At 46.4% G+C, this 15,851-nt stretch overlaps 2 protein-coding genes across 3 annotated transcripts in view; both read left to right on the top strand.

Annotated features, from left to right (window-relative positions):
• The first annotated feature begins 787 nt into the window (after positions 1-787).
• The window catches only part of LOC118511248 (LIM and SH3 domain protein Lasp), a 45,459-nt gene continuing 30,395 nt past the window's right edge, over positions 788-15,851 (top strand). The window contains exon 1 of one of the 2 annotated variants that reach the window (XM_036054096.1): positions 788-1,720. In XM_036054096.1, the coding sequence (XP_035909989.1) occupies positions 1,652-1,720 (69 nt within the window). In that variant the 5' untranslated portion in view covers positions 788-1,651. The remainder of the gene's footprint in view (positions 1,721-15,851) is intronic. The other variant, XM_036054097.1, reaches the window with a different exon arrangement.
• On the top strand, positions 10,368-15,846 carry LOC118511250 (zonadhesin-like). The gene is made up of 2 exons (XM_036054099.1): positions 10,368-14,542; positions 14,618-15,846. The coding sequence occupies exons 1-2, from the start codon at positions 14,446-14,448 to the stop codon at positions 15,751-15,753; spliced, it is 1,233 nt and encodes a 410-aa protein (XP_035909992.1). The 5' UTR covers positions 10,368-14,445; the 3' UTR covers positions 15,754-15,846.

Below are 15,851 nucleotides of genomic sequence, written 5' to 3'. Positions count from 1 at the left end.
CCCTGTGTAACGCCCCCGTTGGTGCGTGTTGGTGTCCAACGGTAAGGATACGCAGGTGCATTTTCCCTTCGTTGACAAGTGTGTTTTGAACAAAAGCGTGGAAAACTGTGCTGGTACGTGAAAGGGCCTGGCACACCCTGTAATATTTTTAAAAAGACCGTTAGAATATTTTAATTTATGCACATGTTTCATTAGTACAGAGACTTTTTGATATGCTGTTTATACAATGTGGTAACCTTTTCACAAAATATCACAAAAATATTAATTTATTAACTGGTTCGCAAAATTTCTAAAAATTTTCAAATAAAGGAGCTGAGCTAATTTTGTGAGAAGAAATGTACTGTCCCTCCTAGTGAGATCATGATTTGTTAGAACTCACAGTGAGATGATGTGAGTGAGATAAGATTTGGTTTATCGCAATGATGTTAAATTGTCGTTTTACCTTTTCATAACATTTTTGCAAATACAATACCTTGCATTTAATGTATTTATTTTTATTTATACAACACTTAAAAATATTATAGAGACAAAAAAGTGCAAATGTTCGAAGAATAAAGAAGTGAGAAGCGAGCACAACATTGTACCAAAGTAGTATTGGTGTTACCATGGCACGCAAGCCGATTTTGCAGAGCATCCTCAACACACGGAGAACGCTCGATGCAATTCAAAGGCGTTCGCGAGAGCAACCGTTTGTGACCCAAAAATTCTCCCACCACGCTCTCACGCACCAACCGATTCGCGCCCTCTCTCGCTCTCCCGTGCATGCATGGTGCGAGAAAAATAAAGCCGCATTCGTTTGCTCGCAGTTGGTTCAACTCTCGCAAACCGAACGGACGTGTGTGCACTGTCCCGTACGTGACCGCGTCGAATTGTTTTGTTTTAAATTCTAACAGCTCAAATTATGTTAGCATTGTCGAAAGCGAACAAATAAATCAACCTAAACGATACTTGCCGGTGATAGCGAGTTTTTTTTTCGTGAGGAAAAAAAACGTTCCGCTTTTCTACGCACTCCTGGAGCTAATTGTTGTGCTGCATCATTTTTTTCTGGGCCGTTTGACGTCGTGTGTGCTGTTGCTTCTGCCGTGTTGTTTGAAACCGCGTTCCTGCCGGAAAAAAAGAATTCCAGCAAGGTGTGTGCTAGGAAGCGCGCTGACCATCGTGTGCGTGTGTGAGAGCTTGTGTGTGCTTCTTCCCTTGCGCTTGTGCGAAGTGCGTAAAAGTGATCTGATCTTGCACGGTTGAAAAGCAAAAAAAAAGTAGTGTACAGCACCCACCATCCAGCACAGCTGGAAAAAAGGTAGAAAAATCCAATCCAAAGCAGGGTGAAAGTTTCCCGAAAAAAAAGATCACTTCGGGCTTTCTTACGTGCGTGTGTGTGTGTGTGTGCATCCAAAACCCACTCGGTGTGTGAGTGCGTGGTGGGTCAATTTTCCGTCAGTGAAATAAATATTGAATTGTGCCCCGGCACTACAAAAGCCAGTCGCAGCACCCATTGCCAGAGCAGCACTGCTTTGATCGGATCAATATCACACGTAGCAGCCAAGCAAGCAGCCCGAATATTCAGGTGTGCCCCTAGAGCCGCATCATCCGTGACAGAAGATCATCGATTTGTGTGCTTGTGTGCGGAAAGGATCTTCACGCGACTGTCAAAATGAATAAATCCTGTGCCCGGTGCCAGAAGGTGGTCTACCCGATCGAGGAGCTGAAATGTTTGGACAAGGTAAGCGATGCTGCGTTATTTAGTTCGTTGTGCGAGGTTCTGTCGTCCCGCGAGGTCATCTTCTGCAGCAAAGGTCCACTTTTTTGTTGTTGGTCCATCTCTTCCACGGGCGCCCGTTCGTGTGTATGTGTTGACGACGATCATCTTCGATCAAGGGGACCCGTACTACGAGCGCGAGGGCGTTTGTGTTGGTGTGCGTGAGTACGGAGCAACGCTGATTCTCGCACACCGTCAAACGAGGAACCCGCAAAGATCGCGGTGGCTTTTTAAAGATACACACACGAGCGCGTACACACGGAAAAACAGGCACACCATACGGTGTGTGGAATGTTGCCAGCGAGCTCTCCTAAAACCGCACCACACAAATTGACATTTCCCCGGGCACATGGAGTTTGGCTATTGGTGGGCCATTGATCCGGAAATGGTGGGATTATTTTGGGTTCGCATATTACACGTTCGGGAATGCTGTTTCGTCAAGTGAAGCGGATGGATTTCAACGCACCGATCGACGGGTAGCGCCTGCTGTGTTAAATCACACTGTACTGTGTGTGTTGTGTTGTTACCATGACGTCATCGGCAGCGTGACAGTACTTCGCTCACAATACCACGCACAGCTCGGGAATGATCGTGCTAATTGCTCTGTGTGTATTTAACTGCTTAACAATAAGAGGAATTAAGGAAAAAATGCGCACACAGATCCGGGTATCTGGGAAACACAAATAGAATTCCACTGGAAGACGCTACAGAAAGTGATAAGGAATGAATCGATAGTGTGAAATTCCTGCGTTTATGCGTGCCTTGTATTTAAGTACGAGTTTCCTTTATTCTACGGTACGATACAGGTAATGTGATAGCAGCTGCGGACATGGTACAACCGTTTGGCGCTGATAAGGTTCATCCGCTAAAAAATTTCCACCTCACTATCAGAGGCTTGTGGCCATCACGGTCGCACAATCCTCCCCACCGTCGTCGTCACATGACATAGCTGAAAATAAATCATGCGCTACGTTAAAAAAAGGCAATGATTCGCAGCACAAAACTGTGTTATTGTAGCGATCTCCCCCCGCGCTTGTTTGTGTGCGGATTTGGTTACAGTGGTGATAAGATAAGAATCATACCGATTGCATGTCAGCTAGAGGAGACAACTTCAGTAGAACAGGAAGCCTCTCCGGAAGGTTTCAAATTTTTGATCAGATTGGGAATGATTTAACCTATTTTAGTTCCACAACTTTGTACCGTGACTTCTATCTAAAAAGGGACTCTACCAAAAAATTTGAGACTTTTTATTTGCTTATAAATCGTTAACGATGGTAAATGGTGAAAACTTGAGTGATGTCTCTGAATATGTACTACTCTTTCGCTTTTCTAGAGTCGGAAAACGGTCAACATTGATTAATTACTAACATGAAAAACTTTCAAGGCCACTATAAACAATCTGCTCTACGGAAATGGACTTGTATGTCTTCTCTTCTGTCTGGTGCCAGAAAAGGTCGTACTAGACGACTTCGAGCATCGTCTTCTATAAGTCTTCATTGATTTGAGACTCTCCCGCGATCGAGGACGAAAGATCGAGTATGAGCCACTTGGCACCGTGCCATCCAATCGTTACCATTTTTTTAAACTCGTTCACATGGACTGAGGCGACGTGGTAGACCTTAACGCGATAAAACTAAAGTTTCTAAGTTTAAATAATTTTAGATACAAATCGAAAATTAGTTCTTCAATGTGCTACTGTTACTGATTTATAACCCACTAAACCGTTAATCATTGGACAAATTTTAGGGCGTCCCATTTCAAACCGGACCCATACCGTATATCCCCAACGTGTGTGACTCATAAGAGTGGGAACCAAACAAAGCACCTTCGCTTACTTATTACTTATTTTACACCCAGTTTTTAGGTTTGTCGATTTTCGGTGTGAAATCAACCCGGGCCGCCGCAGCTGAGTTTGTTTTTGTTGATGCGGCATTGTTGAGTGCGACCTTCGCCGTCCCCCGTACCAGCGTGTGGGGTGTAGAATATGGGGGAGTTTATGTTTGCAAAATTATGCTTACTGGTTGAGAAATACAAAACCGACTAAAACCCCACCTCCGCGGTTTGTAAATGGTTGCCAAACCATCAACAAACACCACTACTGTTTCGGAGAAAAACCGCTAGTTGATGCAGTTTTATATTTTTCTTATTGTTGTATTCCGTACCTCTGTCTTTTTTGTTGTATGCAATTCACGTGAACCGCTGGAATGTCGGGGATGCCGACACCTTGAGAGCTTTACATAGTGCGTGCAGTTTTTTTCTTCTTTTAATGCTGATCGTTTTATGCGAGCAGGGTGTGTGTCGGGTGGAGGTCACGCCTGTGGGGTGGCTTCTCAGTTCTCAGGCCTCCCTCATGTGGATTACTAGCAAAATGGTGGTGTACCGGGTTTCCGAGCCGAGTTTCAGCATAGGTTTGCCAGCTCGTTTTTTTTTGCGCAATAAAACAATTATGAAAACATGTGTTTTCCACCTCGCGGTGTTTTCCATCCACCCGGGTGCTGGAATGGATGGAATGGAGTTTGAGATTGTATGGTGGAAAATGGCGGGAGCGTTTTTGATGCAAATGCAACTGTACCACCATGCGAGAGCAGTTCATCCGGTGCGAAACGGGCAATCAGCTAACAGTGTGTATTTATCGTTTGCATGTGTTGGAGTAGAAGGGGAACAAACGGGGCAAAAGGAAGGAAATTGAATTTCCCATGTAGCAGCATGGGCTAGTTACTGAATCTAGGTTGGTTTGGTATGTTGGATATTGTAGAGCAGGGACTTGGTTCGTCTATGCTAACAATACGCTACAGCTAAACAGATTAGCATGGTTGATACATTTCAATTACGCATTACGTTGGAAATTAAATCATTATATGCGAAAAAAGAGGCATCAAGAAATGCTTTTATCCCTTTTCTTATCCCTGTAAGGCTACAGCCGGAAATCTGGCCAAATTGCGATCGAGCAAATCCTCCTAGACAACATCCGTAACGATAGAGGCAAAGATTTTCTTTTCCGATTCCCTCTGTCTGCTCAAAACTCGTCACCGGATGTTGTTTCTTTGCTGAGAGCTTCCAACCACACTACGACTCTGTTCAACGATCCTTCGCGCCGGGAAACGCATCGACGGAAAAGAACCAAGAACCTGCTTCTTCCTTCTCCATTCAGTTAACGCATCCAAACGGAACGGCACGACAGCGCGCGACGGTCATGGTCACACCAGGGTGGGAGCAAAGGCGGGTTAAAATAAATCTGTGCGCACCCTGTGGAAAGCGAAACAACAACCAGACTTTCCTTTGGTTTTTCTTTCCTTCCCGAGTGTGTGCGTGTGGAAAAGTACATCCACTTTACGCAGCTGGTGTTTGCGCCATGGTGGGCCACCACAAACGCGGAGCTCAGAACAGAAGGTGTTTTGGGGGCCGGTAAGCAAGCGAATTTAGCTGCTTCCCATTTTACTTTTACCCCTGCTCTTACCGATCGGACCAACGGAAAGAAGCGAGAAAAGATGATGTTTTTGCTCCTCCGAGTCATGATGGTTAGGCGGGAGCTAAACTCCTATATTCATCAATTTCAAGGTTCGTTTATTAGATGATAAGCAGTTTGCGAAAGAGGTAGTAGTCGCCTTCCAGATACGATCGGCAGTGAAGGGAACAAAAACTGTACGTTGCTTTTTCTCAATATGGCTTCTTTTCGCGTATGAGATCATCAGCTGATCGTGTTTGTACGGCTTTTTAGCAGCTTATGTCCACGCGAAGAATGGAACTTTATTTTATTCAGTTAAATAAAGAGAATGTGGAGAATGCTGTTCTTGATCCGTGCGTCAGGAAATGAACTTCCTTCTCAAGAAGTCTCTCTTCGCCCGGAGAAGACCTCTGCTCTAAGAGACCCAAACCGCGTCCAAAGTGGCATGACATTTGATCGCGTGTCTGCTCATCCGTTAGATGTGGAGGGAAGGCAGAAGGGAGCATGCATCTTTTTAAACCCCGGAATATACCTAGACAAAGTGGGAAATGTTGAAAAGAAAAACACAGCTTTAACGGTTCCGGATTATTTATAGGCAGCAGACGGCCCGAACGGCTAATGCACTTAGCCGTTGAAAGTCGCATCTGGGGAGTTGCATTTGCACACCCGGGCACAAGCACACAGAGCAACACAGAACACGCACTCTCTCACATACGCATGGCAAGGGCCTCAGAGGGCCGTGCTGGAATCGGGGTCGGTTTACATAAAAATTCTTCTAAACGCGCTGGGTGATGCTTTTGAACTGCTCTGCTCGCAAATTAGGTTTGCTCGGGGCAAATAAGGCTACAAAAAAGTGCAAACATGAATCATAACCATTTGATATAGTTATTTTTCTACGTAAAAGGGAGAGCGAAACCCATTCGAACACGTGGCTGTTGCGTGGCGCTGTTGAATTAGCCAAAGCAAATGAATTTTGTTCTGCCACCACACACAGAGGATGTTGATTCATCGAGATTGTCCTGTGTCGGTTAATAATGGTGCATGATTCATGGTTCTCCCGTTGCTCGTCCAATACACGGCGGGAGCGTTGTGCGTGTTGTGGCTCTTCACTGATTTGGTAATGAATTTTTGGCCTTCCCATAGAGAGCGACAAATTTGGCCTTTATTGGTCGCGAATGGAGAACTTCCTTTTGCAGCGAACGTTGATGAGAGGACGTACAGGAGTTTTCAATTCTTGGCGCTTCACATGCTGCGAATTGTTTGTGCTTTCAGTCCACTTTGGCACAGCGGAACTCGGTGGACCGATACGCCGTCATTGTTCAAGTCCAATAAAACGCAATCAACGAAGATGAGGGAGGGAGATGAGCAATTTTCATCAATTGTCCTTCCATAAACTTGGGTACGCTGGTACGGTGACTAGCTAGTTGTGGTGTGGTGCTCTAGCTGGCTAGAATTGTGTGTCCTAATCATGTGCCCATATGTCTCCAACAAAATTGACGATCTTCGGGCTTTAGCAATGTACTTCTCGATAGCGTTGTTTAAGAAATTGGTTCGATCCAGATGTTTAGATTCGAAGGTGCAGCTACCATCCTGTCGGAAGATGATTCAAAATCGTACAAGGTGTGGTCGTCGAGAGATAATGATTCTTGGCAATATTGGGGCGAAACAGATGTGTGCTTGCGCACACCACGCTCCTTCTCCAGGTCTCCATCGCGCACCGTCACGGCAGGCATTGTAAGTGAATGAGCAAATAATTCGCTCGTTGTTGGAAACCACCGATGATCTCAAGCACTATTTACCCCGCTTTACGATCATAACCTTCAGCGGTCCGCAATTTTTAAACCTCCGCAGCAGCAGCAGCAGCAGCATTCCACAGCTACAACACACATCTGTTCGTGATGCGTTTGACAATGCCCCGACGGTTAATACCTTACCGGACTCGACCAAAATGACGTAAGCAAGCGAGCGAGAGTGTTTATGATGTGCTAGTGAAGCTAGTTCTCACGTCATCTGGTCTGGAGTAGATCGAGAGCGTTCTGTTCGGAATGGGGAGAGTATTAGATCACTGGACACACATCGACTGATTGGTTTGCTGTAGTATTTTGCAAAACTGATCGAGCAAATTAATGGGCATTTCATTTTCTTGTTTTAGTTGCGAGTACGAGAAGATTTATCGGGGGAAACTCAGTCACTCCTCACCGGAGTGTGGCGCCGAACGTTAGTTACTTCTTGCAGCGGACGACGACGTGTTCACCTTGAGATATGGAGTGAATAGCTAAGCTGTCCGGGTGTCCATAATACACACAGCTGCTGTTGGTGGATACTATCGATCACGTTTTATTTGCTGCTGCTGCTGCTGTGTCCAGACGCCGCGAGATCAATCGAACGTGATTCAAACGTCCACACACTCTCTGCCGAGCCGAGTCGATGATGATGATGAGGCGGCACATTCTATTAGCTTTTTTCTAAAGCTACAATATCTGTCCCCGCACGAGCATTCCGCGAGTGTCGGGCGCGCATTTGCGTGTGTGCTTTTACAACCGTTAGATACTGCTGCGTTAGAAAAATGGTCGTACAGCTGCAGAAAAAGGGGGTGTACAATTGTCGCACCCTGTGTTCGCTATGCACGTCATGGTGCACGGATTGGCGGCATCTCTCTCGCAGTATGGATGTTGCTGTGTTGCGTTCGATCACTGATCGATATCATCGACCACGGATACCGGGGGCGAAAGTAGGGAAGGAACATGAACGGTAACGGTGACAGACAGGGGTGGTCTGCAGTACTGCAGCTGCACTTTGTTGCTTGAATTAGGGGTGCGTTTGTTGTACGAGGGACACCGCGAGAACCAATTGGGCTAATTGTGTTTCGGGTTTTGGTCATGGATTCTTGCGTTAAGAATCGATACATTTTGGGACTTTGATTCCATGGTCGGACAACGGTTTTAGATGATATATTGTAATGATGGTGAAAATTGGAAAAATGTGATTGTAGAGGCGTTATAAATTATTATTGAGTGGGAAATTGATGCGATAGTCGAGTTTTATAGAAAAGTCATTACCGGTTCTCTAACAATTACTTACAAACTCGAAGCTCTAGTGTATATACTCTTTGAAAATTGATTGGTGGGATCAGCTCAGCATTGTTTACTGTGAGTTACAAGGGCATTCTTTGTTCTGAGTTGAATGTAAATTCTTGTTAATGTCTAAGTTATAGCTTAATATGAAGAACTTACTTATCTAGATTTACGTTCAAAATGTTTTCTAGTTCAATTGCGTATTATTTTGATACGTTGCTTTTCCTTTTTTCTTTTTTTCATAAACCAAAAAACCATACAAATCGATACGAGAGGTAGACAGCAAAACCTGTTCTCCTTGTTGTGATCGGCTTTTTTTAGGTGAACCAACGGGGGCCTGTTTTTGAAAAAAAATTTCTTCATCGTTGGCCGTCTGTTTTTAGCCTTCACGATCACTATAACATGCCGACGCACGCATATGATGCTCGCTTAACGTGCGCGATCGAACGTGACAATTTTGCCGCCCGACCGAGGGCTCCCCAAACATTATCAGCCGGCCGACGCCTCGAGAAGCATGATGGGTCTTATGTCAATGTTGCTGATGATGGTGACGCCGACGACGATGATGATGATGATGATGAGGGGGTTTGGATTGGAATTTTTATCGGTGAATATTTAACATTCCAGTGTGTCACATTCGATCGGCGCATGGTGGAGACATGTGCGGCCGTGTTCGAATTCATTAACGTAGAACGTATTTGGAAGTGAGTTCCGCGTACAGCGTGCGGTGTCTAGTGTGGCTGCTTTCGCTTTCCGCTACGAACGCGTGTTGATTAGTGATCATCAGCGGTCTGATTTGCATTTGCTGCAGTGAAATCAAAACGTTTTGGTACGATCATTATCTATTCACTTTCTCCTTGTCATCAGCGATTGAGTGAAAATGATAAGAATTATGAAATGCCTTAATTTTTAGTGACTCAATATGAAGTTGGGAGGTACGTTTATAAAACTGGCACGAAGATAAAATGAGGTCACCGCGCTTGTGTCGCACTCCCGAAGCAAAAGGGTAGACCACAGTCACGAGAAGATCAGGACCAGTTGAACGGGCTTGCCGAACAGGCTGGATGTTGTACAGAAAAGGGAAACGTTGGGACCAACCCAGATCGTCATGAAACTGAAAGCTGTTCAACAAGTTGTCCAGTGGCAGTCCGGACCTGTACGTACGATCACACCACCGTGCGTCCCATTTATTGTGTGTACACGGTTTCGGACGATCGGAAATACGGATCAAGATGAGAGTAGCTCGACTACCGTCCCAGCCTCTAGCACTCTTACGCAATGGGCAGATAATTATACAAATCATATAGGATCAGATGGGACGATGGTTAAGTATACACGGCCAGCAATTATCAAGCGAATGAGAACATACGCCCTTTGGCACACGAAGCCGATCTGCTGCACCACATCTACTGTAAATGGATTATAATGTTCGAAACCGCGGCGGAAGGATTGTTTATAATACGCATTAATGTAATTGCCATTGCAGTACAAGCCTCCCCGGCTGGCTGGCTGGCTGTTGCCTGTTTGGAGTGTGCCTGCTGTTGGCTGTTCGAGTACATGTAAACATTCATTCATACCTGGGTCTATCTGCCCCGGTCTATGGGCTGGGTGTGCGGCTGGTGTGCGTAATCTAAACAAGCGACGTGCATAATCGACCTCAACTCCTCGGTGCAAGGGTTTGAAACACCAGCAATTACGCAATCCTGAATGTTCCTGTTCCTTTGCGTCATGTTGTAGACATCAGGCCTTTTTATGTTGTGTTGCGAGAAGTTGTGACGTTCTACGGGAAGGGAAACAGTGCGCAGACTGTATCAAAAAGATGAATTATTTTTATTTTAAATATTACTGATATGATATCCTGATCCACCATTTTAGGTTCACTTGGACCAGAAATAGTGTCTATTTTAACAAAAATCTTGCAGACTGCTAGGGGATCTCACAATAACCCAAAACCCATTTCTATGTTGGTTAATCCCCTTTCGATTATTGTTCACTTAAAAAAGTGGTTGGGAAACTCTTAGGCCAACTATCAACTTTCCTTCGCTCGCGTCTCAGGCAAGGTCACCTATACGCAGTTTGCTTAATGGTGGATTCGTCTGATCCCGGCACTTATTCGCTGGCAAATAAAACTAACACCACCATACAATTCGCACGATGTTTTCCGCAATGATATGGGGAGTTGGGCAATGGGTAAGGCCGCGACACGGCAGCAACCATCTCTTGAGGAGGACCGGTTTCTTTATGGACCGTCGCGATCGGTTTCAAACGATCGTCCACTGTTGTGCACAAACCTGTTCGATTGGAGCAGCATTACCATCAATACAGCTATACAAATACACACACACATACAGACCTACCATAATGCGCGTGTGTGTGTGTGGGGGGGAGTATGCGTTACACAACTTCTTCCAAAAGCCCAACGGCGGCGGTCTACCTAATGTGCAATCGAGCATAAATGTGTTCCTCTTCCCTTCCGAAGGGTTCTTTTTTATGCTCAACCGGAGGTTTTGCATGCGAAGAGAGTGAGAACAGATGAACTGTGCGGGCCGGACGTTACCCTTGATTGGTCGTCCGGAACCGCTCCAAAACTATGGGAATGTGCTGTGAGTGTCAACCGAGAACCGAGTAGTGTGGGGTTGATTGAATCGTGGATGGGGGTGGAGGGCCAAACTTCAGCATTTGAACTTGAAGTCAACCTAATGTCGGGCGACTGACAGGGCAACGGTTCTGTTTTTGTTTTGATTTATATTGGACTGTCCAACAGTTCGTTAAAGCGTATGGCTGAGTTCTTTATTTCGTGGTGGTGATTCCGTTCAGTTTCAATTAGTTCCGAGCTCCATTTTGTTAAACAACAAAGCTAATTATTAGGACAATAACATGTTTTGTACTGACATCTGTTGGAGGTCGGGTATTATTCTCGCAATACTTTACCCAACAAATATTGCCATACGTCAGTGGTGGTCACCGTTAATTGGTTTCTTGATCTGTATTTGCGGTCAGCTTTGCTAATGTGTTTTGTAAGGTACCGCCAGCGAACAATGTTCCCCGCTGAGTTTAGTTCACACAATTAAAAATAAATTTTGTCTTAGTTTTGCTAATCTCTTCCTGTGATTAATAGCTACCGTACCGTAGATGCAAGACCTTGAAGACTCTAGGCTGGAGGAGCTGCTGTTAGACGCATGATAAACGAGCAAATAATTTTGCATTGCATAAACCTCATTTTGGAGGCTTAAGGTATGCTGTAGTTGCTAAAAGAGTGATAAATAATGCGCTTTAAATTTGAAGAAAACAAACGCCATCTCTCTTCAAGCTTTCCTCAATCGCAGTCTTTTTTAGTTAGGCTTTACTGGAAAGCATATTTCGAAGCGGATACAATAAATTGTTAATCAAGCCTATATTTGCATCTCTACGGCGCAAGTGAAGAAGTTACATCACGATCGCGTTTTTGTTGGTGGCTTTTTTTAATAAACTGACGGGGTGACGGAGTGTAGCGCCCGGCTACTTTCTCCATTGACCCCTTGACATCCCCGTCATCGGTCAGCTTCTGCCTTTGAGACGCCATGGAACCTGCATAATAATCTACCCGGATGCAATATGACCCTTGCACGAGTTGAGCTTTTACGTTGCCTTCTCTATCTCTTTCCCACTCTCTCAGTCGCAATGGCAATGGTACGACCTGGAATGTTTTAATCGACTAGACGGGTTCGTTTGTGTGTGTGTGTCGTAGCTTAAACTCTCGACGACTTAAAGGAGACAGTTGCAGCTGAAACAATCCCGGTGAAAGAGGTTATTACACCGTGGAGGTTAACGTTTCCGGCTCCTTTTGCTCTCTCACTCTCGCAGTATTGTTCGCCTACCGAGACACCGATCACTTTCCCCGGTTTTTCCCCGGTGGAGCAAGATTCGATCGTGTACCCCCCCCAGATCACCAAGGGGCATTCGGTGATGATGTCTGCAATTTGTCGTACCCTTTTGTACGCCTGGTGCAAGTCGTCACCGAGCGAGCATTTGAAAAGCCCTTAAGGCGCCCCGAGCCATCTCATCAACAACACCGGGGAAAAATGGTGGAAAAAGAGAGCGAGTCAATCGATGATCGTCGTCGACTGTAAGATTTTCATTTCACAACTCACCTCACCAATCCATCAGCTTTTCCAAATCACCAGCGCAATCGTCGCCGACGAGTTGGGACATTGCCCCACACGTTAGGAGAGAAAGTGGCAGCATTACCATGATGGTCCATCAACTGCTACAATAACACAACAGCACTGCCAGGAACCTCGGAGGTACTTGTGTCGGATGTCATCATTCAAATCCTCCTCGCCCGGGGGAAGTTTTTCCCTTTTTTGGGGAAAAAGTGACAAGACGTCTTGGTAGTGTGACGCGCCTAACAACGTTTGCTGCTATCTGTACGGTGTTCCTCTACGGGGACCCCCTTCATGTAACACTAACTACAGTGGTATGTAACCGTTTCCCGTCTTCGCGTACAACACGTCTTTCGTTTTTATTGCTTGGTACATTTGTACTCCCGCTATCTGTTCGCGGTGGCGTTACGACTTCTACCATAAAACGTGTAGCCTATCTTGGACGCGCGCTGATTGAGTGTGCTGCGTGTCCAATCTTGGTCTCGAGTACCCAGCCAGTTACGTAAACGGATGTGAGGGCTCATCAACACCTTCTCCTGCTACCTCCTCGATCCATGGCGTGTTTATCGCGTGGCCCCGGGCCACTGAATCGGAAGCGTTTAGTTGCGCGTACCTGACACTATTTCACTTTCCATTTCCATTAATTACCGTGGATAGGACGATTAGTGCGAGGGTGATGTTTGGTTTCGGGGTTGAATTAGCCACACACACGGTAGTTGGGGGTGGATAATGGTAGGCTGTCCAAATAATATGGCGACGCTCGCTTTCGCATCCGGCATGGGACTACTGGCAGTTGATTGTCTGATGATCCTCTAGCAATCAGAATTAGCGATTGAGAGTTATTACTCGCACACTATTCGAGATGAAGTTCGTAGTATCAGATTAGAACTGCTACTGGAGCTGATTAGGTAGCTTATTACCATTATCTGATGTTAGCAACGCAACTGCCGTTTAGCATGATTTAGATTAGAATAGTTTGTTGTGCGTAATTGGAGGGCACATAATTGGTTTTGGGAATGTTATTCTGAACGCTTTGAGGTAATCATGTTTAGCTCCTCATTTTTGCCACGAATTTTCTATGCGATAACGTTCCCACTCATATCACGTCTTCGCTTCTGCTTCTTCACCCCTCTGATTGATAACCTTTCGTGAGGGTTCATCATTTCGCACTGGCTAAAGCTGACGAATAGGCCGCTCGATGGTGTGGTGTGTCTAGGCTTAAATGCATGCCTACTTCAAGACCGTTCGCGCGTTGTTACCCTTGGCCAAACGATCGACAAACATGCACTATCAATTTATAATTCAACTTGAAGAAAAAAATCGTGCACTAGAAAGGTCGTTCCGCCGGTGATGATGGGCCACCACACGGATAGGGTTGTTCCCGTAGTTCACCATGAGTCTCAAAATAAAACATCCACTCTCCAAATTGGGAGATTAAAGTCCGTGGCCGTTGCGAATGCGGAACTTTTTGGTGCAGTTTCGGAGTGTGGATTTTGATTTGGACAGCGCGATGTCATAATATTTCTTCACATTTCACAATAAAACACTTGCTTTCCTTGCCTCCACTATTGCTACGCGTTTGAAGGGGAAAATACGTTGGCCAATCCGGCTACCTCGTTCGAGTTCAACTTTGCGGGGGGTTTTCGTGTACACGGAGGCGTCCGCAAACTTTGGGCGATGTTTTGAAACTGTTGGCGTGAAGTTAAAAGAGACGCGTTGATGCGAACTTTTCATGAGTCCTGCACGGTGCACCTGATCCGTTACGAACCGTGTGCATTGGGGTAAACTTTGTCCACCACAGTTGCTGCAGTCCAGCACGCACTTGGGCGTACGCGCCATTGTTTTGCTGGTTTTTATCGCGTCTACTAATGGGAATGTTTTTGGAGAGCACACGACGATACCGTATATCGTGTTTCGTAGGCTTCCTGGCCGTGTGTGTGTGTCACAGTTCCAGGTGGTATAAATTTTGCTATAAAGTGAAAAGCTTTCCCGGGCCAGTGGTCAGAGTTCGTTGAGACTGCTTTCACAATGGACAACGGCGTCCATAGATTCTTGCTTTCGGTCAATCTTGTGCTCCTGCTGGTCTGCTGTCTACCACACCTAACGACGGCCCGTCATGCTCAAAGTAGGTTTGCATCCACCTCAGTTCTCTAGAGTTGAAGTGTGCTAAAGTTACCATTCACTTACCCCTGTCCCGTAGAATGTTGTCCACCGAACGAGGTACTGCTCTGGTGCCCTCCAGTCTGTGAACCGACGTGCGACAATGACTGCGTACCGACGCCAACCGGCATCCCGATGGAGACGTGCGTTTGCAAACCAGGATTCGTGCGCCATCACGGCCGTTGCATCGAAAGGTGCGAATGTCCGGCACCGTCTCCACCAACCGAACCTCCAACCGAATGTCCACCGACGGCGACGACACCCAAACCTTGCGCCCGTACCTTCCACGGCATGACGCGTAATGGTGAAGTGCCACCGGTCAGAACACATTACCCCCATCCATACTCAGCCCACACACAGCCCGGCCCGTACTCCATGATGTCGCAGTCGCAGAATTTGTCTTCCTGCTCTAACTATCTCTACCGGCCGCCCGTACGACCCTGTCCGCCCAAACCGATGCGCACCACGACCGTGTCACCGTTCGCCGTGTGTCCACCGAACGAGGTGCAGCAACCTTCTCCAATCTGTTGCGAGGAAACGTGTACCACAAACTGTGCGGCCGTACTGTGTCCAGCGCAGCCTCCAACAGGCCCACTGGTGTGCACCTGCGACAGTGGATTTGTGCGGCATAAGGGTCGTTGCATACCGCGTAATGAGTGTCCCGTCGAGGAACCGGTTAAATTCTGTGGCCCTAATGCACATTACAGCCCGTGTACGCCCTGCTGTCAGCAGACCTGCGACAACGATTGTAGCAAGATCTTCTGTATAGCGGCCTGTACCGGTCCTCCGACGTGTGTGTGTAACGAGGGGTATGTGCTGCACGAGGGTAGATGCATACTGCCGTCCGAGTGTCCTCGGAAGTGTCCTCCGACTACGGTAGCTCCACCGCATAGGTATTACTACACGGAGAGGCCTTGCACGCCGGTATGTCCACCCGGTGCAAGCCTACGTCCTTACAAGCCCTGTTGCGTGGACACTTGCACTACGGACTGTCGGCTGGTGCGATGCACGCAAAGTTTCACCGGTCCACCGACCTGCGTCTGTGACTATGGGCTAGTGATGCACAACAATCGGTGCATTCCGCGCGACCACTGTCCAACGACGAACGAGCCAATGTATTGTGGCTTCGGTGGCAGCAGTCACTCGAACCCGTACTCCTTTCTGATGGATGAATGAAGAATATTGTTTTAATAAATTATTGACTTTTTTTTTCTACAACATTGCATTCCGTCGTGGTTGGTGTTATCTTTACCTGTGACACAGTGAAACTTGTT

The sequence above is a fragment of the Anopheles stephensi genome, chromosome 3, assembly GCF_013141755.1.
Source record: "Anopheles stephensi strain Indian chromosome 3, UCI_ANSTEP_V1.0, whole genome shotgun sequence".
NCBI classification, from domain to species: Eukaryota; Metazoa; Arthropoda; class Insecta; order Diptera; family Culicidae; genus Anopheles; species Anopheles stephensi.
This window is presented reverse-complemented; position numbering and strand designations above follow the sequence as displayed.